The sequence below is a fragment of the Ceraceosorus guamensis genome (genome assembly GCF_003144195.1).
Source record: "Ceraceosorus guamensis strain MCA 4658 unplaced genomic scaffold IE81scaffold_26, whole genome shotgun sequence".
In the NCBI taxonomy this organism is placed as follows: Eukaryota; Fungi; Basidiomycota; class Exobasidiomycetes; order Ceraceosorales; family Ceraceosoraceae; genus Ceraceosorus; species Ceraceosorus guamensis.
The window spans coordinates 269308-294239 of NW_020290021.1; the positions used below are offsets into that span (position 1 = coordinate 269308).

Consider the following 24932-nt stretch of genomic DNA (forward strand, 5'->3'; position numbering starts at 1 on the left):
AATCACTCAGTCCGGAGAGAAGTCGTCCTACTTCCTCTCGCGCCTGCTGCCACAATGGCAGACAGACTGGCCGCTGTAGGGCTCCGTGCTGTGTTAGGTGTTTCGTTACAACAGGGTCGGCCAGCACTGAGAGAAGACATCAAAGATCCTCACGCTCTCAAGCCACACAACCCGCAGGCAGATCTGATGACGTTAACATCGTGGTCGATACTTCACAGCAAACTGGCCTATAAGAGCTCTGCTCATGTGCCAGACGGAATAACCAACAATGTGAGGCTCCGTTGTCGAGCAGCAAGTCAACCATCATGCAACGTCCAGTCCAGGTCCCTGTCTGTGTGGGTATATATATAGCGTGGGTTCACAAAGCCGGAGCAAGTGGGGCCGGCCGCCGCGGGTAATTTCGAGGTGAAGATCGGTCTGCCGTCGGTCACGTCTCGCTAGGCTTGTTGTGTCTTCAGCACGTGATCGAGGATCGTGCCCCGCACATAAGCAGATGCAGCGAGCAGCAGGTGCGGAAAGTCCGACCAGCACATCAGCCAGCTTAATGCGCGTGAAGGGGGTCGGCTGCATCTACAACTCAAAGTTGTTCAAAGCCAATCTCTACCTTTTACTCACCACCACTGCCAGGACGAAGGCTGGCTAGCCAAGTAAGCCTAGCCAACTATCGCTAATCGAAGGAGTCGGTACGAGGCTTTGCTTCTGGGGCTGTGCACGTGATGACGAGGTCAGCAAGATGCGCCAGTACATGCGTCGCGAGCTGGAGCCGTTGGAGACCGTTGCCAAACATCCATGAGCACGCATGCAATCTGCGTGGTACGAAGCGGACCGGGTACAAGCACGCTGATGAATCCACCTTCACACGCATGTTTAGAAGCAGCAGCGTGCGCACAACAATTGTTTGCACAGCGGTGCTGTAGCTTTTTCCGTTGATGCGCTGCTGCCGACCGTCGCTTGCCTCTTCGGTCTGCAGACACTTTGCGGTCTTCGCGCAGCGGTGCAGAGATTAGCTGACATAGGTAGACCAGGGCTCGCTTGATTCTGACCAGACTCTCACCTTCTCATTCGCAATCATCCTTCGCTGCTCGCTCTTTCCTTTGCCCTTTCTCTTTCGTTCACCCCTTCACCACTTGCGCGGCAGGACCGCCTTTCGACCCCGTGTTATCTCATTATCCTTCCATCGTCGAGCGTCTTGATCTTGCATCCTTCAGCAGATCGCGACAACCATCCACTGCTGGCAGGCTGACGCTCGTGCGACATTTCACTGGCCTCAGATTCCGTGGTCAATCAAATAAAGCTTGACTTTATCATCTGCGTCTGGACACCGACAGTTCAGCGAAGGCACTGCTAGGAACGCGTCAGTGTTTGCCACTTGACCTCTGCAACGACGAGTCAGGTGAGCCGTGCAACCAACGACCTGTCGACGCCATCGGATGCTTCAAAGAGCGCCTGAGGATCATGACTCGGGCTTGCGAGCTATTTACGGCAACGAGATGCGGAAAGTAGGAGCTTCAAGAGATGTTGCTGGCTCCACGCAGCACAACAAACCGCGGTCATCCGCACCTCCAACGCGAGCGCCCGTCGCACGGCGCACCCGACAGGCCAGCAATCCAGCGCATAGTCGCACAAGGGATACGCCTGCGATCTTAGCTGCCCAAGGACTCCGTCGATGCGATCAGGTCCCTATTTCGGAAGCCTGGGCTGTGTTCGGACACAGAAACGTGGGTACCCTCCCGCGCGATCGAAGTGCGTCTGTGACATTCCAGGCTGGGTGTGAGCGCGATGCTCGACCAGACGGCTTCGTCGGTCTCTTGCATCGATCGACCGAGGGGTCAACGCCAGCTGGCGTGCGCGCCGGACAATGCCCGGTGTTAGCGCCTTCAGCACCGCGCCCTGTCGCAATGACGGCGCCATCTCAAGTACGAGCCCTCCCAGTCAATCTAACGGCAGCGGGCGGTTGTTCTTCATTAAACTCGACGTCTTTGCCAATTCCTCCTTCACGGCCCTGTCAATTCTCAACAGCGCCTCCAACAAGGGGCAGGCGTCCACACGATATGCCACGCATGATTAATTTGTCTGCGCTGGCTACTCCGTTCGTCGCCGCCGAAGAGTCTGCCAAGATGATCACGGCAGTGAGCTCTCCTCCCAGTAGCCAAGCGAGGGGAACGAGCTCGACGATGGCTGTCGCTCCATCGAGGGTGGCGTATGCTCTGCCTAGGCGTCCAATGCTACGTACAGAATCTAGTCAAATTGGATCAGAGACCTCTGTCTCATCCTACGCTTCCAACACGTCTTGGATCTCCCACGGCACCGACGTGTCCTTGCGACCAGGCGAGATTCTACCAACCGCGCCGTTGCACCTCCGCACGCAGGAGCTCTGCGCCGTGCGACAGAGCCGTCGTGTCTCTGCGACATCTTTCGCGTCCTCAGCATCGCTCCATGACAGACACCAGCAGGTGAAGAGAGCCTTAAGACCACTGAAGGACTCACCATGCTCTGCTACCTCCTTCGCAGACCAGCGGTACGGTAGCCCCATCGTACCTTGGTCGGAACATTGTGGCTCTTCTCTGCCGACTCTGCTAGAGCCACCGTCATCCAAGCGCGCCTGCCGCTTGCACTTGAGCCACCAACCTTGGCGAAGCTTTTCAGCGAACCTTCCAGACCTTCACAAAGGGACATTTGTCGGCTCGCGTGCCACTGTAGGACCCGCAACGGGAAAGCACGCCCGTGTCCACTCTGCACATTCGTTATCCTTCTCCGAGCTACGGTTGCCGTCCATCCACATACCAGAGAGGTTGCGGCATTTTTCGCCTGGTAGTCTACGCAGCTGGAAGGATTCTTACCAGGGCTTTAAAGCTAGTTCCGGTAAGCAGTGTGCTCTTGAAGAAGTTCTGGGGGCGCCTAGCTCTGGCGACGAAGGTCCGTACGCGATCTGCAAAGCTGTTGCCGAAGACGCGGCCAGCAGCCGGAAGAGCTCTGCGTCTAGCTTACAAGAGCGCTCCGTCAATTCGAGTCGATGCCACGACTTGCAGTCTTTCAGCAAACAACATCCGCGAAGTTACGCTGCTGTTGCCGCTCGATCAGGGCCGAAAATGGCGCGTTCAGACGGACCACGTCGCGGTTTGCTCTCGCTTCGTCGCTCCCAAGAGGCCACGAATACGCGCCCTCTGTCACCACAGCAGACGGGTCCAGCTAGACTTCAGAGGCAGGAGCAGCCCAGCCAAGCTGTGCTCAATCATCATGCGAGGGTCAATGCTGCAACTTACCCATCGGAGCCGCCCACGTTGCCTCCTATCTTGCCACCAGTGCGCATCACTGGAGAACCCTTACTCAATCTGAATTCATGGGGCAATCTGGACTTTGGCACAACGGACTCAAAGCGTGCCTCGCGATCAGCAAGATCGATCAAGTCTAATCGCTATTCGAGGATTTCAAATCGCAGCGAGCTGCCACCGTTCCTGCGTCCTGGCGGTGACTCGCATCTACCGTCGTCCTCGGGTCAACGCGCACGTGACCCGCATCAGCTCCGAGCCTCACCTATCAGACGTGACGCTTTCCAGCGACTGCCTGATACCAAATCTGAGTCACGTCCAACAACCGCTCCTCACCCCATACGTGAGCAGAGCCACGCGCAGAATGTGTCTCAGCCCAGACGCGAGCCCGGGCACCAGCAGAGCGCTTCTCAGGGTCGTGCCTTGCCTCGCCGAGGTTCTCAACGCGTCACGCCTTTGCATCACCAAAGAGCTGTCTTCACAAGGAAAGCAAGCACGGTCCCGGTGGACGTGACACCTGCGTCGCTACCAATACCTCTTCCGGTGGCGGATGAGACACCTGACCACTTGGGACCCCAGGTGCGCATCAACACCACCTCGCTTGGCACGATAATCTATACTGGTAATGCGCCACAAGATGCTCGGTCATTGAACGGGGGCGCTTCAGACACTTTGCCGTTTTCCCAACGAGCTCCAGCTGCTCCAGCACCAACGCAGGAGGCAAGCCAAGACGCAGCTTCACATTGCGGTCGGCGCAATGTCGTTGACCCGACGACAAAGTCATCGGCAGCCTATAGCACGAGGAGCGACCAGGCGGTCGCCCCTCAATCTCGTCAAAGGGCAGGGTCGAATGCTTCGCGGAGTACAAAAGTGAATGTTCCGGTACGCGCCCCTCAGCAATATCTACACGACACACGTGAAGTTCATAGGCCACCGGAACTCAGAACAATGCTACCTCAAAGTCGATCCCGAGCAGACTCGGCCGCGACGCGGAGCGCCAATGTGTGCCCTCCTGCACCTTCCGCTAGGCAATATGTGCGAGACGTGCGTGGTCCTCTTTTCACGTTGGATGCCACGACGATGATACCACGCTCTCGACCACGAGCAGAATCTACGGCATCACGCATTGCCAATGTGTGCCCTGCCGCACGCTCCGCCAAGAATTCCCTGCCTGACACGCACGCAACAGCAATACCGCATCGGCAAGCAAGCACGTCGGGCATCTCAGCATCCGCACGCATGTTTGCGCCGCCCAGCACGAGCCAGCTGCGGGCTCGCCCTCAGGCGCAATTGGGAGATTCGCAGCGTGAAGGCAGCAGCGTGCTTGCCAACCCCAATTCAGGACAGAACGATGTGCGCACGCCTCGGCCACCACAAGCACTCAATCCACACGAAGTGACATCGCAAGTATCATCGAGCGAGGATGAGCTGGGCCATGGAGTTCAAAGAAGCCGCCAGCAGCGAGCGCAAGTGGCTTGTTCGCCTCGAACAGACGATGAGGCAAGCAAGCTTTGGAAGCATTTGGAGCAGCGTTTGGGTGTCAACTTATCGTGCGCCCAAGGAGAAGGGCATGACGGCTCTGATCGTGCTGCTGCAAAATGCGGACCTGCTCCAAAAGCGGATATCGACGATGCCGTGTCTGCAGTACAGACGGCATGGCAAAAGACGGTCAAGATGGATGCTCAGTCTTCACAAGCTACCAGAGCTTCCGAAGCAGGCACCGAGTCTAGCGTCAGATCCACGCACAGCAGGCGCGCGCCGGTCGGATGGATCTCTGAAAGGGGAAGTCAGGACAGCACCCTTTCTGGGTCTCGCATCCCTGTGCCCATTAGCCAGAAGAGGGCAAGCGTGACGTCTTGTGCAGGCGGCACCTCGCGCATTCCTAGACCGCCACTCAAAGCTCGGCCAGTGAATGCGCGTAACCGGGATTTGTCTGTGCTGCCAACATCGATCCAATCCAGAGTGGCTCCACCAAACGCGCGGGCGAGAGGCGAGTTTGGAGTGGGAAGGCCGCGCGCAGACACAGAAACGAGCGTCTCCCTCTCTGCCACCTCTGGCATCTCCTCGGATAGCGAGTCATCTCAAGAAGGTGCAAAGACTCCGAAAGACTTGCGAGCTGCAAGTCCAGTGGCAAACAAGCAGCCGACGTGCAGCTCTTCTCCAGTCGCCATGACGCTCCTCGCTTTGCGAAGCAACACCATTCGACGCTCCGTCAGACAGGCCATCGACGACAGAGATTTCGGCATGGAAGACGAAAATATTGACTACATTGGAGTGGCCCCGCGCCTTACGGCCCAAAGGTACGCGGAAAATAACGCTGCGCTCGCCGAGCTTGGCTGCTCTTGAGCAAACACATTCTTTTGTACACATACTCTCCGTTTTACACCATCACGGCATCAAGCGTGGTGGCCGGACCACCACCCCTCTGTCGCTCCTAAGTAATCAATGTCTACTTCCTGTGGCATTCTTGCGTGTTGGTGCTATGATTGTCAATATCGTACACGTCCCTTGACTCTAGGGAAGGTGACACAGTCTTTGAGGTTCGAGGTATCGGTGAGCCAACTGAGTAGCCGTTCCATCCCCAACCCGAATCCGCCATGGGGAGCGGTGCCGAATCTTCTCAGATCCGAAGCATACCATTCCATCTGCTTCTTAGCCTTCTCGCTCCAGCCCAAGGAACTCAGCTTTTCTTGAATGACTTCTGGGCGTGTCTCTCGAAGGCTCCCTCCTACCAGCTCGCCCATCCCAGGGACTAGCAGGTCGAAACAGTCCACAGTCGGTCCTGTGTAACCTTCGCTCCCCCCCTGATCGCTGGACGGAGCACCTGCAGAGGCGCGCATGTAAAATGGCTTGCTGTGAGCAGGATAGTGCGTGATGAAAACAGGGCCATCCTCTGCCAATGCTGCTTCGTGCTCCGTGGCCAGAGGCTGACCGGCTATCGGCTCCGTGCGGAATCCTGCAGATTCATGTATTTGCCGCAGCTGCGTGATGGCTTGCGAATACGTCATTCGAGTCCATGGTCGGTCGAACGGAATCTCGTCCAAGGCACTTGGAGGTCGCGAAAGACTCAACTCCTTGATTTTTTGCTTCTCTTCCCACACATCCCAGCTTAAATTCCGAAATTCTCTCGCTGGCGGAGCTCCGATCAAGAAGTCCGCATCCTCGTCGCCTTCGCCTCCCAGAAACAGCGTCGCAGGCTCGCGCCACTCAGCACCAAAAAGCGCGAGGGCAGACGCTTTGACGGATCCTTCAACGATCGTCATGACCTCCTCCAGCGCCACCTGAGGATCATCTGAGGTGACCATCTCCACCTCCGCCATCCAAAATTCGGCCAGGTGACGGTTGGTAGCGCTCCCTTCCGCTCTGAAAGCCGGTGAAAGCGTCCAGATCCGATTCAGTCCGTGCATGATGGCTTCTAGGTGTAATTGCGCCGAGACGCTCAGATATGCTGGTTGACCGGACCAAAAGGCTTGCAGTTGGTTGTCCGATGTGGTCGGCTGTGATGTTTCAGCGTTGGTCGAATGCTCGTGATCCATGCCATTCTCCGCTGGTGAGATTTCTGCAGCGCCAGCCTTCGGCTGATCCACCTTCTTCAGATCTGAGTCAGCAACAATCTGAAACACTTCTCCGGCACCTTCACAGTCCGAAGAGGTGATGATCGGAGTGGTAACTTTGATGAATTCGTTTCTCGCAAAGTAGTCAGCCAGGCCTCGCTCGAGGCAATCTCGAGAGCGAAGCAGAGCTGCGTGCCTCATGTCGCGCGAACGAAGATGGGCGTGCGCTCGCAAGGTCTCAGTCGGATTGTTCTCGCCTTGGAGTGGCACTGGATAAGACTGTGATCGGTAGCTAGATGTGAGCGCTTGCCGCTCTTACATAGGCTATTGCATGTGCATAAAAGTGGCATGTACGCAGACTGAAAACTCACAGCAGAGTCACAAACTGCTACTACGCGAGCAGAGGTAGCTCTCAATTCTACATCATCGCCTCCGCTCGCCCTTCCATCCTTCTTCCTGACCTCGCATAGGGCACCTTCGATCTCCAGGGATGCGCCCGGACTAAGTCTGCTCCCAAGCTCTTCTCTGAGCTGAGGTGACAAGACAATCTGCAGATGATTGTCCGCTGACATGCTTCCATCCACCAAGGAGACAAAGCTCACTTTGCGGTGGTCTCGGACGCTCCTGGCCCAGCCTCTTACCTTGACCGGCTTCGCGCCCTGAAGATAGCTATCCCCGCGATCTCGATCGGCATCATTCCGACAAGCTTTCACGAGGCTGTTCAACGTCGGCGGAAGCTCCACGCTTTCTTCCTGAGCTCGAGCGGTCTCTGATCCCGACGCGGAGACTCTTGCGGAAGTCGCAAAATGACGTCCATGCGGTGCGCTCGGGTTTGCACACCGCCTAAAACGTTCTGGCTGGGCAGCGATCCAACGGGGGCTGTGAGCGCAAATGACAGGCAAAGTGTGCTGCGATTGCCTGCTGCTGGTGTGGACCATTCGCAGAGCCGACATCAGAGCCGTTTCGCCACGCAGAGTGGTGGCTCGAAGCATGCCTGCAATGAGGTGAAAATGCTGGGATGCCTGTCGACCAGGAATCAATGGGAGGACAGGAGGGAAGCCTGCCTTTGGGGTGGGTCCGGATGTAGTTGGTGCTGCGCTCGTGTCCTTCCTGTCTGTGCAGACCTTTATAACCCTGCAGCTATCGGGAATTGCTTGTGGCTACAGTCTGGTCTGAGCTCAACGCGACATATACGACCGCCTTGCCTCTCTCCCTTGTCCCCTTTGCGACGATCGATGTTGTTGATGATGATGTTCAGCGTCAAGCTCCTCGTGAATTGCTTCCTATGTTCTCTAAGACGCACGCCTGATGCTGGCTGCATGCATGATGCGCGTGGCTGCGTGTACAGAACCGAGAACACGTGACACAGTTTTGTGAGCGTCCCATAATCAAAATGTCCGTGCACGCTGCTGGGGTGATGCGAGTCTTGAGTGGTCAACGCGTCGGTGGTCGAGAGCAAAGCGTCATATATATATATGTGGACACGCACATGCGCTTTTGAATTCCTGCAGCAGTCACAGCGACAACCCTCCTCGTCTACTTCCATCATTCCGTTGAATTCAAATCTCCGCACTCTCCTTCAAAGCAACCCAGATCAAGCGTCTTTGAAGCAGCAATAGCCAGACTCGCGAGTACAGGCACTCTCTCTCACAAAATCGAACACCGTCTCGCTCGAGGAGTCACCTGCTCGTTTACCCATTTGCCACCGCCGTCCTTCGATCCATTCGCTCAGCCAGACGACACGTAGCCACAATGCCAGCAATGGACGTGGATGCGCCTCAGTCGTCCATCGACGAGGGCCTCTACTCTCGTCAGCTTTATGTGCTGGGCCACGATGCAATGAAGCGCATGGCCGTGTCCAATGTCCTGGTCGTCGGTCTGCGAGGTTTAGGAGTCGAAGTAGCCAAGAACATTTGCTTGGCAGGTGTCAAATCCGTCACCTTGTTCGATCCTCACACTGTCAACATCGAGGATTTGTCCACTCAATTCTTTCTGAGGCCTGAAGATGTGGGAAAGAAGAGCAGAGCTGATGCTACCGCTCCGCGATTAGCAGAGCTCAACACCTACGTGCCTGTACGGGTACTGGAGGAGCCTGCGCTCTCCAAAGACGCTCTGTCTAAATTCCAAGTGAGTCAAGGAGCTTCTTGGCGGTGCTATGGCAGTCATTGGCACTCATTCCGTCACCGGAGGAATTGCAAAGGGGGCTGGGAGGCGGGGAGGGATTCGCGGTATTAAGCCTTATCTCCGGTCTTGCCCTTCCCACGTACGATATCGCGCTGCATTCTTGACAGCAACGGCTGACGCAAATTCGCCTCTCCAGGCCGTGGTAGTGACGAACGAGTCTTTGGAAAAGCAGCTGGAGATCAACGATTGGACGCACGGCACCTCGACCCACTTCATCGCTGCAGACGTGCGAGGCCTGTTCGGATCCGTCTTCAACGACTTTGGACACAAATTCCTCGTCAATGATCCCACCGGCGAGCAGCCCCTCAATGGCATGATCGTATCGATCGACTCAGACTCGAATGGTATCGTGACCACGCTCGATGAAACCAGGCATGGACTCGAGGATGGCGACTACGTCTCTTTCAGCGAGGTGCAGGGGATGGAGGCCCTGAATGCTGCTGAGCCGCGAAAGGTGACAGTGAAAGGACCATACACCTTCTCCATCGGCGACACCACTGGTATGGGCGAGTACAAGCGCGGAGGTATCTTTACTCAGGTCAAGCAGCCCAAGACGATTGACTTCAAATCTCTGCGCGAGAGTCTCAAGTCACCAGAACACCTCATCTCTGATTTTGCCAAGTTCGACAGACCGCCCAGTCTCCATGCTGGCTGGCAAGCCCTATCAGCGTTTTGGAAGTCTCAAGGCAGGCTACCAAAAGCACGCAGTGCCACTGATGCTAACGCCGTCCTGGCGCTCGCCCAGGACATCCACAAAGAAAGCGGCGATGAGTCCGAGCTACAAGAAAAGGTAGTCAGGGAGCTCGCATTGCAGGCAACAGGAGACCTTTCGCCGATGGTCGCTTTCATCGGTGGCTTCGTCGCGCAAGAAGCGCTCAAAGCTTGCTCAGGCAAATTCCATCCTCTCGTACAATACCTTTATGTCGACTCGCTCGAGTCCTTGCCGGCCAAGGTGCCGGAGCTGCCCGAGTCCGAATTTGCACCGAGGAATTCGAGATACGATGGACAGATTGCCGTTTTTGGATCCAGCTTCCAAGAGAAGCTAGCAAACGTCAGGCAATTCCTGGTCGGCTCTGGTGCCATTGGATGCGAGATGCTCAAGAACTGGAGCATGATGGGGCTGGGTTCCGGACCCGAGGGAGCAATACACGTCACGGACATGGACCAGATCGAAAAGAGTAACCTCAACAGGCAATTCTTGTTCCGACCCAAGGATGTCGGGCACTTCAAGGCGGACACGGCTGCTGCTGCAGTAGCTGAGATGAACACCGACCTCAAAGGCAAAATTCACAGCCACCAGAACAGAGTTGGACCCGAGACCGAGGACGTATACGGCGACGCTTTCTTCGCATCGCTCACGGGCGTCACGAACGCGCTCGACAATGTTCAAGCACGTCAGTATATGGACCGTCGATGCGTTTACTACGAAAAGCCCCTGTTGGAAAGCGGCACGTTGGGCACAAAAGCGAACACTCAAGTTGTCTTGCCTCACCTCACTGAGAGCTACTCGAGTTCTCAAGATCCGCCAGAGAAGTCAATTCCTGTCTGCACGCTCAAGAACTTCCCCAATGCCATCGAACACACCATTCAATGGGCCCGCGAGCAGCTCGACGACTACTTCACCAAGCCAGCGGAGAATGTCAATCAGTATTTGACGCAGCCTGACTATGTAGAGACAAGCCTGAAGAGTGGTGGATCACAGAAAGACCAATTGGAGCAGATCAGGACTTTCTTGGTGGAGGAAAAGCCTATTTCTTTCGAGCAGTGCATCGCTTGGGCAAGGCTGAAGTTTGAAGAGAATTACAGCAACACAATCAGGCAACTTCTGTTCTCTTTGCCCGAGGACGCGGTCACCTCAAGCGGTCAGCCTTTTTGGTCAGGTCCGAAGCGTGCTCCCAAGCCCATCACCTTCGATGTCAAGGACGTGAGTACCGATTTTTGGCGCCGAGAGACCGCTTTGCTCGCTGACTTAACGAGCGCTGTTCCCAATCCATTAGCCCATCCACCTCGAGTATATTGTCGCGGCGGCCAACCTGCACGCTTTCAACTACGGTCTCAAAGGCTCAACGGACCCTCAGGTCTTTGCAGAGGTGTTGAGCAAGGTCCAAGTGCCCGAATTTGTGCCCAAGAGTAACGTCAAGTTTCAAACGAACGAGAAAGAAGCTGCTCAGCCCGCTGAGCCTGCTGCCGCACCAGGCTCAGAAGGTGACTTGACAGAAATTGCTAGCTCTCTGCCCACGCCTGCTAGCCTTGCTGGATTCAGACTGCAGCCGGTCGATTTTGAGAAGGACGATGACTCGAACCATCATATCGACTACATCACTGCCGCGTCCAACCTGAGAGCTATCAATTATGGCATCCAACCTGCTGACAGACACAAAACTAAGGGCATTGCTGGAAAGATCATTCCTGCTATCGCGACTACGACCGCAATGGCTACGGGTGAGTGACTCGTCATGCGCGCACAGCGAGTTTGTCTCTGATCAAACTTCTCCAATGTCACGCTCCACAGGTCTCGTCTGCTTGGAGCTGTACAAAATCATCGATGGCAAGGATGACATTGAGCAGTACAAGAATGGTGCGTCCAGTGGATTGGGTAGAAGTGTCGAAATCAGGCTTTTTGAGTGCTGACAGAGCCTTGCTTTGCTTGGCAGCTTTCGTCAACATCGCCCTCCCCTTCATGGCGTTCTCTGAGCCCATCGCTGCTCCGAAATTCAAGTATCCCAGTCCCGACGGAGAAGTTACATGGACGCTGTGGTCCAGGTGAGACTTCACTGTCGTACAGAACAACAGTTTCGCGCAAGTCTGACTCCGCGGCATTCACTCGCAGATTCAAGGTGCCCGGCAACCCAACATTGCAAGAGTTCTTGCGCCTGTTTGAGGAGAAGCATGGCTTGGAGATTACGATGCTCTCTTCGGGTGTGTCCATGCTTTTCTCTGGATTCATGCCGCCAAAGAAGAGGGAAGAGAGGCTTAAGATGTCCATGAAGGAGCTGGTGGAGAATGTCAGCAAGAAGCCTGTGCCACCTGTGAGTACCGACGCGGACATGCTAGAGCTTTCGACCCTCTGTTCGAGCTGACTTGGTGCCCATCCGCGTTTGTGCAATGTTTGCAGCATGCCCGCTGGTCCGTCTTTGAAGCGATGACCGATTCGGTCGTGACGCAGGACGACGTCGAGGTGCCCTTCATCCAGGTTGAGCTTCAACCTGCTGCCTAGGCGCGCGGACACATCGCTCGAAGCTAGGACTCCACATGTATGCCATACGGGCCACGGATGGGCAAAGAGAGCAAAGAAGTAGAAATTTTGCGAACGGGTCGTGATGCGTGATTCGTGCGCTGGCGCTCTGAAGTCGGGGGGGCAGAGATTGGTTCCATGACAATGTCGAAACAGACCTCTGATTTTTCCGTCAGGAGCTCAGCGCCGGACTTTCACTGCGCAAATCTGACAGCGATGTCAAACAGAGCCGCCCGCTGCCTCGCGTGGAGGATAAAGGGGGGCGGGCACGCACGACCCTTGCGGTGGTGCTCAAGCGCCGCCCAGGCGCAGTTGGCCGCACGGCACACGCACCGATCGGGATGTTCCCCGCTAGATTCCCTTGTCGAGCGCACAATCCCACGTTGTAGTCAAGTATGGAGCACAAGATTCGATTTGTACATTTTCCTCTGATTGTCTAGAGCCACGTGTGCGAACTCCATAAACAGCAGCAATTCCCCACCCCCCCTCAACAAATTTCCGCCATGCCTTTTCCACCAAGAAAAAGTTGGCGAACGTCGAAATCGTGATTCTTTTGCCCCCTCCTCCCCTTTTCGTCGCCCTTCGCATGGTCATCTGCGTGCTTCGTTGGCCCCTCCATGCCCGCTTTCACCTCCTACATGACGTGGAAAGCTGCATCGAGTACACATTCGGCGAGACACGCGTGCTCGGATTTCAACTTTTGAACACCTGGCCGGATGGTGAACGGATTGATGACGTTGGGCCAAAAGTTGTGTTGGGATGCGATTACTTTTTGACTTCCTTGAAGAGGACGTGCCTCTTGACTGGAAGAGCAGCCAGCATGAGCAGAGAAAGGGCGCTTTCAGCAATCTTTGACGAAGAGCGAAGCCGAAACGTCGCGAGACTTTCGGCAAGTGGTGATCAGGTCCGGTGCAGACCAAGCTTCCTCCTGTTCCTTCCAAAAAGCCCGGCCCCAGCACAGTCCAGGCCTGCGCTTCTCGCCCTCTGAATACCTTGACCAACACCATTCAACGCTCCTCATGATTTCGCTCGCATCCTTACTCGCCAATGCCAGCCCGACCAGCCAATAATGTGCAAAGGTAGAAAAAAACAACTCACCAACAGGATCATACTTCATCTTTGCCAATTTATCAGCTACGCGCAACCTCTTGGTAGTGTAATAGTATCCCGTTCCCGCAGTGGACATCAAGCGAGTGATCAGCACTCTCGCCCTGGCTTTGGCCGCCATGGTGAACGCCGATCGAAAGCGGATTGCTCTCCTTTTTCGTTTGGGACCTTTCTCTTTTGGACGTGCTCCGCTGGGCTAGCGGGGGCGTACAGCGTGGAATGAAGCTGCTGCTTCCGGATCACGACGGTGGGATGGCGTTAGACGTCGTGTGAAAGGGGTCGGGCTGACAAGACTCGTGGCGGCAATGATAGTGCTTGGTCACGGTACGGTACGGTTGTGGTGTATAGTAAGCAGGGTCACATTTGAAAGAAGCAGGACGAAGCGAAAGAGTAGCGACTCGCGACTCTTGACTGGTCGTAACCCTGGCGATGCGTGCCGAAGAAAAGTATCACGTGACTGATCTTGTGTGGTTCAGGCTCGACTCATCAGGCTCCAAACTCTCTTTGAAGTGTCCGCCAACTGCTCTGCACCACAAGCCAATCCCTGTCGGACTATGCCAGCATGCACAGCTCGGCATTCAACTTCATCAATTGTTGAGGTCGCAAATAGTTCAGATCAGTCATGATCTTGAGTTGCAGCTCCGCATGCTGGGTATCCAGCACGTAGCAGTCGACCGTTAGGCGAAAGTTGGTGACGAATCAGACAAGCACGAAGATGTAGTCAGAGTTTGGATGTTTATTGGAGAGAGTGAGCAGGTCTCGAGTCTGGAGTCTGGAATGGATGTGGATGCTATCTACGAGATCATTGCGCAGCTTGCAATACACGAAAAGCATCGCCTCGAGCAAGGAGTCCAGAGACGAACAAGTCAAGAGTGAGCCCCGTTGAGTTATGACCCTCCTGCAGAGGGACATGACCGCATAACTATCAACATCTCGCTAGAGACGTTATGACAAACGTTGCGACTCTTTGAATCGTTTCGAAGAGTTTCCTGGGCTGTGTCCCATTGGAGGAACATGGTGGGATTTTTGTTCAGGTCGTGTCCTACGACTTGTCAACTTGTGCTGCGTTATGCGTTCAAAGAACCCCCTTCGCTTTGCTGGCAACACCACGTTCCAAAGCCTCGCGCATCCTCTTTGCCATTTTGCCACACTCGCACAGGATGCTCATGACGAAGGGAAATATGCCAGCCCTTTCTGTAGGACACGCTCTTTTACCGCTCCGTGTGCATCTTCGCGGGCTTGGCAAAGAGAAGGGATGCGCTCTCTTCGGGACAGGCTCCTATGTGGGCCAGAAACAAAGCCGCAGACACTTCGGAGGTACCCAAAGCCACCAGGACGGGCCCATTCTAATCCGGGTCTCACGAGGCACGTCCACTGCACCCTCACGGGCCCAGCAGAGCGGCGCATCGATCACCAGAACCGTTCCCGTTGCCGAAGCAACGAGAACTAACGAAGGCCGACCTGCTTCGGAACGGATCCTCCCGTGTCTTTCTTGACGTGCTCTCGCATGCCGATCGGCACGACAGGTGACACCAGCTAAAGATCGACCCATATTCACGCCGCGACCTCCCCGCTCCCAGCTCGCACCATGAACCGCGTCAAGAGCCGTGCGCATTACGGCACTGGCCGCTCTCCGATGAGACGAGTGGATAGTGGTGCAAGTCGAGAGCGTGGAGGTCGCAAACGCGAGAGCCATCATGACCCCGCTTCCATGCCCCATTGTAAACGTCGTGGGCAGTTGTCCGATATGGGGATTGCAAAGGCACAAAAGACAAAGCTCGAGAGGAGGATCGTGTCCAAATGAGAAAACTGCTTCTTGGAAAGAGATCGCTTGTCCGGGGACTTTCCCTACAGCAAAAGATCGATGGTGAAAAAAAGCTCTTGATGAGCATCTCCCCATCGCAGCTGCAATGCGGTCCTTTGACCGTCTCTGGACGCTGCTCAGCAGCTACAGAACTGCGAGAATGAACTCGTCGAGCTCGCCGACTGCCTCACATGGGGACATCGACAGCCCATGCGCAACCTTCCAATGCTTCGTGGACGACGAGAGACGGCGTCGAACATGGGCGAAACACGGCTCGATAAACCCTGCCACCTTGGTGTGTGTCAGCGACGAAGTTGCACCAGCGTCCGAGCAACATTTCGACGCCACTCGCCGCCATCCACGAGTAGCACGATAAAATTCGATGTCGGCTTCCTTTCTTGCGCGTCCCTTGTTGAGCAGTACGAAAGAGACGCGTAATATGTATCAGAAGCACCAAGGAAAAAGTCTTGGTTGAGAACGAAATCCTGTTCGATTGATCTTTGCTGCCTTTCCCTCAGCCGATTGCCCATGTGATGAACAGAAGTCATCGAGCAACGTGATGAATATAGCAGCATGCGTGTGGTGATTGGATTGCGGAACGAGGTAAAGGATCTTGACCTACCTGTGTGAATCCACTTGCCGATGCGGGTCGAGTGACTGATCGACCAACCCGAATCTGAAAGGTAAGGACAAAGTACAGCGCATATATTCTACCGCTTACCGCATGTCCGATCAGCGACTGATGGCTGATTTGCTCATCAGGGTGTGCTGGCGTGGAGGCGTGACCATAGGAGGAGCAATGTAATCAAGGGCTGATGAACAAGGGCATGGGCGGCGTATGGTGGCAGCAGCGGTGTGTGTGCTTTCCTGGCGGTGATGCTACGGTCAGGAAGGAACGTGCAGGTCTCGAATTCGTGCATGCTCACACTCAATCAAATGAGAACCGAAAAGATTGTTGTGAATCTTTTCGCGCGTCTCGACAAAACATGCGCAGCGCGTGCGCGTGCGCAAGCGGCGGCGGCGGCGGTTGATTTCGTCGCGCGTTGCACGCGCGCGCGTGCACAGTCGTCAGCGGCGAATTTTTCTTTCGCGCACAACCTCGCGTTACAAATTTTTGATTAGGGCGGCAAGGCACAACTGAAAAGACTCACAGATTCGCTTTACAGGTATACATACAGCCGTGAGTATACGGACCTAACCGACGGTGCATCTTCAAATCACGATACTCGCAACGACTTGAATTCGTGATTTGCGCTTTGCAAATGACCTGCTGCTGCTGCTGCTGCTGCTGCTGATCCAATTAATAAATTTCAATCGTGAATGAGGAGCGTGTCTCACGACTCTCGTTGCATCACCCATCACGTCCACGCGCATGCTGTATGCGTCATCCTTTTCGCCAGCTCATCGTCCAACCCCTTTGTCCAATCCGATTCTGCTCCTTCTGCACCTGCCGCACCGTACTGCACCACCACTGTGCGAGGATGGATTCATCTTGTCTTGCTTGAGGATAGCGGAGAAGTGGACGAGAACGCGAGAGTACGCCAGCTATAGCGCTGCTACATCAGGGCCTACTCGTGCGCCACTGTCCCACCTTTCGAGCCTGCTGCACTCGACAATCCGATGCTGCCTTTGCCAGCGGCTTGAAAAGCGGCCAGTCAACACGAGATGGACCGACTTGTTGCGCACTTTTCACCCACAATAACCTCAACTGGATTCATCCTGCCACAGCTTGAAGATCCTCAGAGGTTCCCACTGCTTTTCATATTTCCCTGGCCTCTTACTGTATTGCAGCAAGGCATCGTCTGCTCCTTGCTCCTCATAGCTCTTTCCATTGTTTCTGTCTACCTTTACAATTCGAGCAGCCACGGCATCTCCTGGACCGCTGCTTTGGCAGAGCTGGCCCGGTCTTTGTTGGGTCCGCTGGCAGACACACTTGGGCAGCTGCTTGAAGACCTCACCCACCTGGTTCAGAGCATGGCCGGCGGAATGGCGGCGTGCGTGCCCTCTGTGGGGCTTGGAAGCAGCTTTCATCTGTCCCTCGGTCGAACTTCCAGAAGTTCAGGCTCCACGAGCACCGATGGAGCTCGGCGGCACGGCGCACTCAGAAGAGCTACAATTGTGCCCTCAGCGGGCTCACTCAATGGTGCAGCTTCTAGCTCTTTCAAGAAAGCCCCGCAACTGCCTGAAGGGGAGCATCATCCGGGTCTAAGGAACACTGGAAACACTTGCTACTTCAACAGTGTGCTTCAAAGCTTGGCCTCGGTCCCTGTATTGGGTGACTGGTTGGAGCACTTGGAGAACGAGGCCGAAAGATGGGACGTGCCTACACCGGTTGCTGATGCGCTCAAGGAACTCATTGCGGGTGAGGTTGTCCGTATGCGTGGGCGCCCGGCGCCGACTGACATGAAACTTTGCGTTGCGTGTGTCACTTTCCGCAGAGCTCAACACTCCCTTGAAACAAAGGCGAGCTCTTCTACCCGATCAGCTCACCTCGGCTCTTCAGTCGGCGCCTGACTCGATGGCCGTCCGAGCACTTGTAGGCGCGCACGCTCAGCAGGATGCGCACGAATTGTTCGTTCTGCTCCTGTCTGCTCTTTCGGACGAGGCCAAGTCAATAGAGCAAGAACAAGCAGTCCAAATTCAGGATCGTACGAGAGGCTTGAAAGGTCTCATGGCACCTACTCTCAGAGCGTTCGCTTCGGGTCAACACAACGGTCATGCGACAGGCTTGATCCGAGAAGAGGCAGAAGCAGGACCATCTCAGCCCAACCCCTTTCAGGGGCTGGCTGCTCAAAGGACTGCGTGCTACACATGCGGATACGTCGAGGCAGTCAGGCACACGACGTTCGAAGAACTCAACTTGACCGTACCCACGTATCGCGCCTGCAACTTGAGAGACTGTCTAGCTAATTGGACAGAGATTGAACACGTCGACTGGATCTGCTGGCGATGCACACTGCGCGCTACCAAATTCAGGCTGGCGGAAGAAGTTGCCAAGCTGGAAGCTGTTGCAGAGAGCAGCAGAGCCGGAAAAAAGGCGCCCATGAATGCAGCAAAAAAGAGGAGGCTCAAAGAAGCGAAGAAGCAGGCGGCTCGAGTGGAGAGCGCAATACTCTGTGGAGAGCACGAAGATGAGTTCTTGGACCCGTCGATGGGCACTGAACCGCAAGCAGCCACGAGCTCGGGTGCAGAGATCAGACTCGAGCGGACCATGTCGAGAGCTGCTACGAAGCAAGTCATGCTAGCCCGTCCACCTCCTGTGCTAGCCATACATCTCAACCGCTCTAGCTACTCGGCATCTTCCTTCGGGGCGAGCAAGAATGATGCTCTGGTGCGCTTCCCCGAATATCTTGATGTGGGCGATTTCACCACGGGAGGCAAGCTGAGCGTCCAAGCCGACGAGCCCATTTCGGAACGTGCAGAATACCTGAATGGTATGCACGACGCAGAGGATGCGTCACGGAACGTGAATGGAGCTGCTTACACGAATGGCAGCGCTGCGAATGGGCACACGAGGAGGAAAGCTCGGCAAGGCTTAGAGGCTTACGAAGCGCCGAGGACAGTGTACAGACTGGAATCGCTAGTTGTTCACTACGGCGGTCATTCGTTCGGGCACTACGTCTCTTATCGACGACGCCCAAGGCGAAATACCATGAGTTCTGCTTCAAGGCTAGACGCAGAGACTGCTTCCTGGTCTTCCTCTCAGCACTCTTCGGATGATCTGGAATGGCTCCGAATATCAGATTCCTCGGTGGAAGCTTGTCATCTGAACGAAGCGCTCTCCCAGAATCCCTTTTTGCTCTTCTATCAGCGCGTCGACTCGTCCGGGTCGCCGAGGACGAGTGGATCCGGCAATCCGTCCATAGATTCAAATCGTATTGGCGGAGAGTACTGGAGAGCGCCTACGGGCTTCGAGACTCTTAAAGGAACACAGCTGGACAGGTACAGAAGAGCTCTCTCCCCTAGGATCGTGCACAATTGGAGCTCCACGGCATCTCCTGTCTCTTCGCCGCTCGCCACTCTGGCTCCTAGCGGCACAGACGGGTCATCAAGCTCCAAGCCGAGTCGAGATGGCACACAGAGGAGCAAGGTGCAAGGAAACGGCTCCGTCAAAACTGCCTCGGAGGAAATGTCGCATGGCTCCTCAGGATCTGCTACTCTCGCTTGAACCGGTGCAAATATCGAGACGTCACCCTACCACTACCTATGTATAATATCGACGAAGCCAAAATTGCCACTCTGCACGTCTCACCGCGCTATGCAGCATTCACATTTCAGCAGTTGTTATTCAAACTCGCGTGACTCGCCATTCGCGTTGCAGTGATTCCTGAGCGAGGGTGCTTCGCGCTCCCAAATTACTGTTTTTTGCCGCCTACTTTCCTCCGGCATGTGCGGATTGCTTGTCCACGCCTCCGAGGCCCTTTCTAGTCTGATTGAGGCCGTGCGCCTTGAGTCGGATGGAAGAAGTAGCGATGAATCCACCAGCAGCTTCGACGTCGAAGCCCTCGACGACGTCCATGCTAGCCGCATCGGCGCTGTACAGCGTCTCGCTAGAAGATCTGCCCTCGACGATCGTGTTGCCCTTGTAAAGCTTCAGCCTCACATCTCCATTCACGTTCTTTTGTGATGCGGGAATGGCAGATCGGACGAATTCGCACTCGGGAGAGTAGTAGAGCCCGTCGTACAGCTGCTGGCTGAAGCTGCGAGACAAGAACGAGTCGCGAAGCTTGCGGAGCTCCTTGTCCATCACCAGACCTTCCAGAGAGATGTGCGCGGTGCGCAAGATCGTTCCAGCTGGAGTCTCGTAGCAACCTCGGGACTTGAGACCCAGGAGTCGGTTCTGGAAAAAGGTGAAGAGGAATTTCGAAAGGCGCGCGTCAGTTCAATCGACATTGCTGTCCCAACCTTCAGATCCTGGTCGCCGCACCTCGACAATGTCCACTCTGCCGATACCGTGTTCCCTAGCCAATAGGTTCAAAGTGTCAAAGACCTCGACAGAGTCCGTCACTTCCTTTCCGCTGCTTTGAATCTTGACCTTGGTGGGCAGACCCTTGGTGAATGTGATGGTGATTTGCTCAGGCGTGTCCGGTGCCTTTTCGGGAGACTTGATCAAGCCCCACATGTCCTCAGGAGGCGTGTGGTCCTGTCGCACATGCGTCAAATGACTTGGAGAGCAATCAGCGTTGGATGTCACAGCACACTTTCTTTTATCAATCCACACGCACGGGGTCCTCCAAAACACCTGCTTCGTAGGAGCAGTGCATCGCATTCTCATCTGCGAGGAGGGGCAAAGAAGCTCGTGTAAGCAGGCGCAGGGTTCCTGCAGCGACCCTGATCAGCAGCTCACCAGTAGACCAGGGCTTCGCCTTGGTCTGGGCGACCGGGATGCCCTTGGACGCGGCATACTCCAAGAGCGCCGAACGTCCAGCAAAGCGGTTGTAGAAAGCTGCGGGCGTAGCAAGGTGAGGGATGGAAGTCAGTGTATGCTAGTGACTCCGTGCGTCGAAAAGCCTTTCTTGGGCTATACTCACAGGCATCGCGCCAGGGTGCAATGACCTTGATGTCGGGCTTGAGGCCGTAAAAGGCCAGCTCGAATCTGACCTGATCGTTGCCCTTGCCCGTACAGCCATGAGCCACGTATTGGCATCCCGTCTTGGCAGCGCTCTCGATCATTCCTCGAGCAATGACTGGACGAGCCAAGGATGTACCGAGGAGGTATACATCCTCGTAGATCGCATTGACCTGCACTGCAGGGTAGATCAGCTCTTCGATAAATTCGCGGCGCATGTCCTGGAGGGTGGTGGAGGAGGCGAATCGAGCGAGGTAGGAGCACGATTAGCATTCGTTTCGGGATGATCAATGCAAGATTTCCTTGAATACCCTCTGTCCCCATCACTCACTTCGAGAATGAAGTCCTTGGCTCCACACTTGATCGCCTTTGTGCGAGCTGCTTCAAAGTCCTCGATCTGTCCGACGTTGGCCATGAAGGCGACGACATCGTAGCCTTCGTCGATGAGCCAAGCCAGGATGGTAGAGGTATCTGCAAGAAAGAAACACCTGAATGAGCGGGCTGCGCACATCGACTTGGCGATTGGCGACTATGGCGCGATGTGAATAGCTAGGAGACATTACTCACCCAGACCGCCAGAGTAGGCTAGTAGTACCTTTCCTTTGGCAGACATGATCGATACGGGATTGTTGATGGATATGTACAGCAGACTGAGCTATGCACTGATCTTGTCAGCTGGTGTGGTGGAGAAAGGGAGCGGAGGCAGAGTGTTGCACTCACGACTATACAGATATTCACCCGCACAAGATAGCAAGAGGCTGGTCGATGCTGTAGGCAAAAGTGGATGAATGCTGGATGGATGATCGATCCGTCCTTTATCTGCATGCAGCAAGCAGCTGCAGCAGAGGCACTCGATCGTGCCCATTGTTGCAGCAGCCGAGTCACGCACGCCCTCCTGCTGTGCATCTAAATTCACAGCAGCAGCGACTTCCTTCCAAATAAAAAAGCGCCTGGTCAAAAATTATTTGCGCGTGTTTGATGTGCCTTGGCGCACGCGCGAAGCGAAGCAATAACGGGCCACCGCTGCGTGGCGACAGTCAACTGAAACTGCTGCTGCTGCCATGCATGCAGCTGCTGCAGATGAGATCGCGCGCAGACCACCGCGGCGTGCACCACGTATGGGGGCGCGCGCGGCGACGGCGGCGGCTGAAGCAATATAAGGCGGACGAAATTCGATCGCGCGCGCATCTTCGCAAACATCCCGCGCACAGCCGAGACAGCCACATTCAAGAATTTCACGATTCTTCACGATTTGTGCATGCCGACATTTGCGCGATGTGGAGTTTTGTATTTGCTCCATTTCTTTTCGTGCGAGAGATAAGGCCCATCAGCAAGATTCTTGATCTTACTACTATGACTTTATTTCGGTATGATCCGGGCTTACAGCTAACTGATGCTGTGACAGAGTGTGATGAGTGTGACTCGTGACGCGTTGCCAGATCTGTTGTCCGTAGACCGCAATTCCTGCAATCACGAGTCAGTCGTGCCTCCCCAAGCTACATCAGCAGTCAAGGTCCCCGTAGTCGTCGGGCTGACTCAAAGCTCACATTCACGTGGTTTTGAGGAGGAAGAGATGGACACGAGCTGTGTGCAAATCGAGCAGTCGCGAAACAAGTTGCAAGTGGGCCTAGCCTGCACAAGCCGCAAGGCAAACGCCCTCGGCCCTGGAAGAACCCCGAGCCCTAGGTTTGTTGTGAGCTTGCTGCGCTGCCGCGTGCGACCAGCTCAAACTCTGGATTTAGGAAGCCACGCCGAAGCTTCGGCACCGCCTCTATAGCTTGCCTTCGTCTGCGCGCGGCGAAGTCTTGAATCTTGAATACAAGTCGTGATTGGTCGACATTTGATGTGCATGTGTATTTTGAATCAGATTCTCCATTAATCATTAAGAGTTTCAGGCATGAGGATTCGAATTTGAATTCTCAACGATCGTGACGAGAAGATCTTGCGCTGCGCTGCTATGACTCGTACAAGACAAGAGATGCTGGTGGCTGATCATCCAATCGTTGCATGGTAGATCGTTCGAAATGGTACATCTTCCCAACATGTCTCTCCTGCTCACCATGTCATCACAAGGACTCTCACTTTGGAGCACAAGCTAGACATCTTCCTCCGCCATTGTGGTAGCGCTTGACCTGACTTGCACGTCACCCTCTTTCCATTCATCTCCGACTTCCGCTTCTTCCGACAAGCTCCAGGATGTTGGGGCGTTTTACAAAACAGGCTGGACAGCTTGGAAGGTGGTCGAGAGCGGGTGTCCTTGCGCAGAGGTCCTACGCCTCATCACCGCGCGTGAGTGTGCGCTTTCTGCCCGCCAGTCAGCAAGTGCAGACCAAGCCTAGCTCACATCAGTTACATACTCGCCCATCTGCGCCGGCTGCGCGTGCGCAGGAACCATGCCAGCGGTACCTCAAAGTTACACATCCAGACGATCTACCAGAATTCGACTCTCCCAACTCGGTTGGAGCGACGCTGAAGCGCTTCGATGCGTCCACACTAGCAACCTACTCTCGCCCCTCCGTCTTGCTCACTCGTGGAAAAGGTCTCGATTTGTGGGCAGCATCGGATGATGCCGGCTCCCCCTCGGGAAGAGGAGAGCGGCATTATCTGGACTTTAGTTCCGGCATCGCTGTCAACTCTTTGGGCCATGCTGATGCGCAAATCGCCGAGGTTGCGGCCGATCAAGCTAATAGATTGGTCCACAGCAGCAACTTGTATCACAACGAGTGGAGTGGGGAGCTGGCGGATAGGATGGTCAAGCTGACGAGAGAACATGGCGGACTGGGCATCGAGCGAGGAAGCTCAGAGGGAGACTTGAAGGTGTTTTTGGCCAATAGCGGTACGGAGGCGAACGAAGGTGAGTTCTCGCGGGCCGCTATCCAACACTTCAACCGGACTTTGTTATCCTCTCGGCGCTGCTTAACGCTGCTCCACTTGTCATATGTAGCCGCCCTCAAATTCGCTCGAAAGCATGGCATGTCGCATTCTGGCAAGCCGGCAACCAAATCCGGTCTAGTCAGCTTCAACAACGCCTTTCATGGTCGCACGATGGGAGCGCTAGCCATGACGCCCAACCCAAAATACCAAGCACCATTCGCCCCCCTTCTCGGGGATGTAAAGACGGGTCACTACAACTCCTTTGAAGGTCTTCACGACCTCATCGACGATAAGACGGCAGGCGTCATTGTGGAGCCGGTGCAAGGCGAGGGAGGCATCTTTCCCGCCAAGCTCGAGTGGCTCCAAGCTCTCAGAAAGAGATGCGACGAAGTCAAGGCTCTGCTCATCTTTGACGAGATCCAATGCGGTCTTTGGAGATCCGGATCCTTGTGGTGTCACTCCAACTTTCCGACCAACGCTCATCCGGATCTCATCACCATGGCCAAACCTCTTGCAAACGGCTTCCCCATCGGAGCGGTTCTGATGCGCAAGTCGGTTGCCGATAGCATCACAGTTGGGGATCACGGAACAACATTTGGAGGGGGTCCTCTGACCAGCAGGATAGCCCATCACGTTCTGGGGCGGCTGTCTGACCCTGCCCTGGTCAAGAGTGCCAAAGCAGCTTCGGACAAGCTCAAGGCGCGATTGACTGAATTGCGAGACCTCTTTCCTGAATTGATCCGACACGAAGAAGGCGCGTATGAGTCACCCAGAGGCAAAGGCTTGTTGATCGGTCTGAGCACAAAGGACCCTTCTCATGCTGGCAAGATCGTCAAGCTGGCCAGAGAGCGCGGCTTGATTGTGCTCAGCGCTGGATCGGATGCCGTTAGGATAGTCCCAAGCTTGACGGTATCGCTGGAGCAGATCGATACTGCTGCAGACATACTGGAGAGCTGCTTCTCCGTCTTGGCTCGAGAGACTAGACATACCGCCTAGAAATGACAACCAAACCTCTGCATAACCTCTCATGGCTAGAGATGTGCCAGTGAAAGACCAAATGATGACTGGCAGCCTTTGACGAGATAGCATGCAAGCGCTCGTCATGCGATGGAGTATGTTGAGGTGCTATGCGTCGTCGATTCAAAGTTTATCAAGTTTTTGACTCTGTTGTGATTCTCTGGAGATTGGGGCTGGCCCACGTCACGTGAACTCGTTGCGTTGCTCTCACGCGAAAGAGCCGTGCCTCGGGCATCGGGCTTGCGACTTACCGGACGTGGACGCGCGCGTGCGCGCATACATGTGCATGTACGCGATGCCCGCGTACGCAAGCGCAAAG

The 24932-nt window shown here is 55.2% G+C and overlaps 8 protein-coding genes across 8 annotated transcripts; 4 read left to right on the plus strand and 4 right to left on the minus strand.

Moving 5' to 3' along the window:
• Positions 1–1430: 1430 nt before the first annotated feature.
• IE81DRAFT_329996 (hypothetical protein) lies at positions 1431–5615 on the plus strand (the record flags this gene model as incomplete). The annotated part of the gene is made up of 1 exon (XM_025515173.1): positions 1431–5615. The coding sequence occupies one exon, from the start codon at positions 1431–1433 to the stop codon at positions 5613–5615; it is 4185 nt and encodes a 1394-aa protein (XP_025369968.1).
• Positions 5544–8243, minus strand: IE81DRAFT_366370 (class II aaRS and biotin synthetase). Its single transcript, XM_025517004.1, has 2 exons — positions 7195–8243; positions 5544–7102 (listed from the first exon to the last, which is right to left on the minus strand). The coding sequence occupies exons 1-2, from the start codon at positions 7813–7815 to the stop codon at positions 5759–5761; spliced, it is 1965 nt and encodes a 654-aa protein (XP_025369969.1). The 5' UTR covers positions 7816–8243; the 3' UTR covers positions 5544–5758.
• A 93-nt stretch (positions 8244–8336) lies between these two features.
• On the plus strand, positions 8337–12362 carry IE81DRAFT_323161 (putative UBA1-ubiquitin-protein ligase, E1-like enzyme). The gene is made up of 7 exons (XM_025513853.1): positions 8337–8950; positions 9144–10931; positions 11005–11449; positions 11520–11585; positions 11662–11770; positions 11838–12036; positions 12123–12362. Exons 1-7 carry the CDS (start codon positions 8576–8578, stop codon positions 12222–12224), a joined length of 3084 nt encoding a protein of 1027 aa, XP_025369970.1. The 5' UTR covers positions 8337–8575; the 3' UTR covers positions 12225–12362.
• A 229-nt stretch (positions 12363–12591) lies between these two features.
• Positions 12592–13717, minus strand: IE81DRAFT_323164 (hypothetical protein). Its single transcript, XM_025513854.1, has one exon. The coding sequence runs from the start codon at positions 13468–13470 to the stop codon at positions 13084–13086; it is 387 nt and encodes a 128-aa protein (XP_025369971.1). The 5' UTR covers positions 13471–13717; the 3' UTR covers positions 12592–13083.
• A 727-nt stretch (positions 13718–14444) lies between these two features.
• On the minus strand, positions 14445–15352 carry IE81DRAFT_116339 (hypothetical protein). Its single transcript, XM_025510134.1, has one exon. It carries the CDS (start codon positions 15247–15249, stop codon positions 14629–14631), a length of 621 nt encoding a protein of 206 aa, XP_025369972.1. The 5' UTR covers positions 15250–15352; the 3' UTR covers positions 14445–14628.
• A 1787-nt stretch (positions 15353–17139) lies between these two features.
• Positions 17140–19321, plus strand: IE81DRAFT_289710 (cysteine proteinase; the record flags this gene model as incomplete). The annotated part of the gene is made up of 3 exons (XM_025511826.1): positions 17140–17515; positions 17592–18569; positions 18693–19321. The coding sequence occupies 3 exons, from the start codon at positions 17140–17142 to the stop codon at positions 19319–19321; spliced, it is 1983 nt and encodes a 660-aa protein (XP_025369973.1).
• IE81DRAFT_323166 (argininosuccinate synthase) lies at positions 19275–21517 on the minus strand. The gene is made up of 8 exons (XM_025513855.1): positions 21443–21517; positions 21290–21372; positions 21054–21193; positions 20685–20943; positions 20501–20599; positions 20379–20428; positions 20081–20296; positions 19275–19993 (listed from the first exon to the last, which is right to left on the minus strand). Exons 2-8 carry the CDS (start codon positions 21333–21335, stop codon positions 19526–19528), a joined length of 1278 nt encoding a protein of 425 aa, XP_025369974.1. The 5' UTR covers positions 21336–21372; positions 21443–21517; the 3' UTR covers positions 19275–19525.
• Positions 21518–22886: 1369 nt separating this feature from the next.
• Positions 22887–24784, plus strand: IE81DRAFT_323167 (acetylornithine and succinylornithine aminotransferase). Its single transcript, XM_025513856.1, has 3 exons — positions 22887–23017; positions 23111–23576; positions 23667–24784. The coding sequence occupies exons 1-3, from the start codon at positions 22919–22921 to the stop codon at positions 24590–24592; spliced, it is 1491 nt and encodes a 496-aa protein (XP_025369975.1). The 5' UTR covers positions 22887–22918; the 3' UTR covers positions 24593–24784.
• The last annotated feature ends 148 nt before the right edge of the window (positions 24785–24932 follow it).

Coding starts and splice junctions, on each gene's coding strand:
- IE81DRAFT_323161 (XM_025513853.1), top strand. CDS start 8,576: ATGCCAGCAATGGACGTGGATGCGCCTCAGTCGTCCATCGACGAGGGC. Junction 11,450..11,519: donor TACGACCGCAATGGCTACGG/GTGAGTGACTCG, acceptor CACGCTCCACAG/GTCTCGTCTGCTTGGAGCTG. Junction 12,037..12,122: donor GCAAGAAGCCTGTGCCACCT/GTGAGTACCGAC, acceptor CAATGTTTGCAG/CATGCCCGCTGGTCCGTCTT.
- IE81DRAFT_366370 (XM_025517004.1), bottom strand. CDS start 7,815: ATGCTTCGAGCCACCACTCTGCGTGGCGAAACGGCTCTGATGTCGGCT. Junction 7,103..7,194: donor TAGCAGTTTGTGACTCTGCT/GTGAGTTTTCAG, acceptor TACCGATCACAG/TCTTATCCAGTGCCACTCCA.
- IE81DRAFT_323166 (XM_025513855.1), bottom strand. CDS start 21,335: ATGTCTGCCAAAGGAAAGGTACTACTAGCCTACTCTGGCGGTCTGG. Junction 20,944..21,053: donor CCAAGGACTTCATTCTCGAA/GTGAGTGATGGG, acceptor ACCACCCTCCAG/GACATGCGCCGCGAATTTAT. Junction 20,297..20,378: donor CAGGTGTTTTGGAGGACCCC/GTGCGTGTGGAT, acceptor CATGTGCGACAG/GACCACACGCCTCCTGAGGA.
- IE81DRAFT_323167 (XM_025513856.1), top strand. CDS start 22,919: ATGTTGGGGCGTTTTACAAAACAGGCTGGACAGCTTGGAAGGTGGTCG. Junction 23,018..23,110: donor CCTCATCACCGCGCGTGAGT/GTGCGCTTTCTG, acceptor GCGCGTGCGCAG/GAACCATGCCAGCGGTACCT. Junction 23,577..23,666: donor CGGTACGGAGGCGAACGAAG/GTGAGTTCTCGC, acceptor TGTCATATGTAG/CCGCCCTCAAATTCGCTCGA.
- IE81DRAFT_323164 (XM_025513854.1), bottom strand. CDS start 13,470: ATGGCGGCCAAAGCCAGGGCGAGAGTGCTGATCACTCGCTTGATGTCC.
- IE81DRAFT_116339 (XM_025510134.1), bottom strand. CDS start 15,249: ATGGGGAGATGCTCATCAAGAGCTTTTTTTCACCATCGATCTTTTGCT.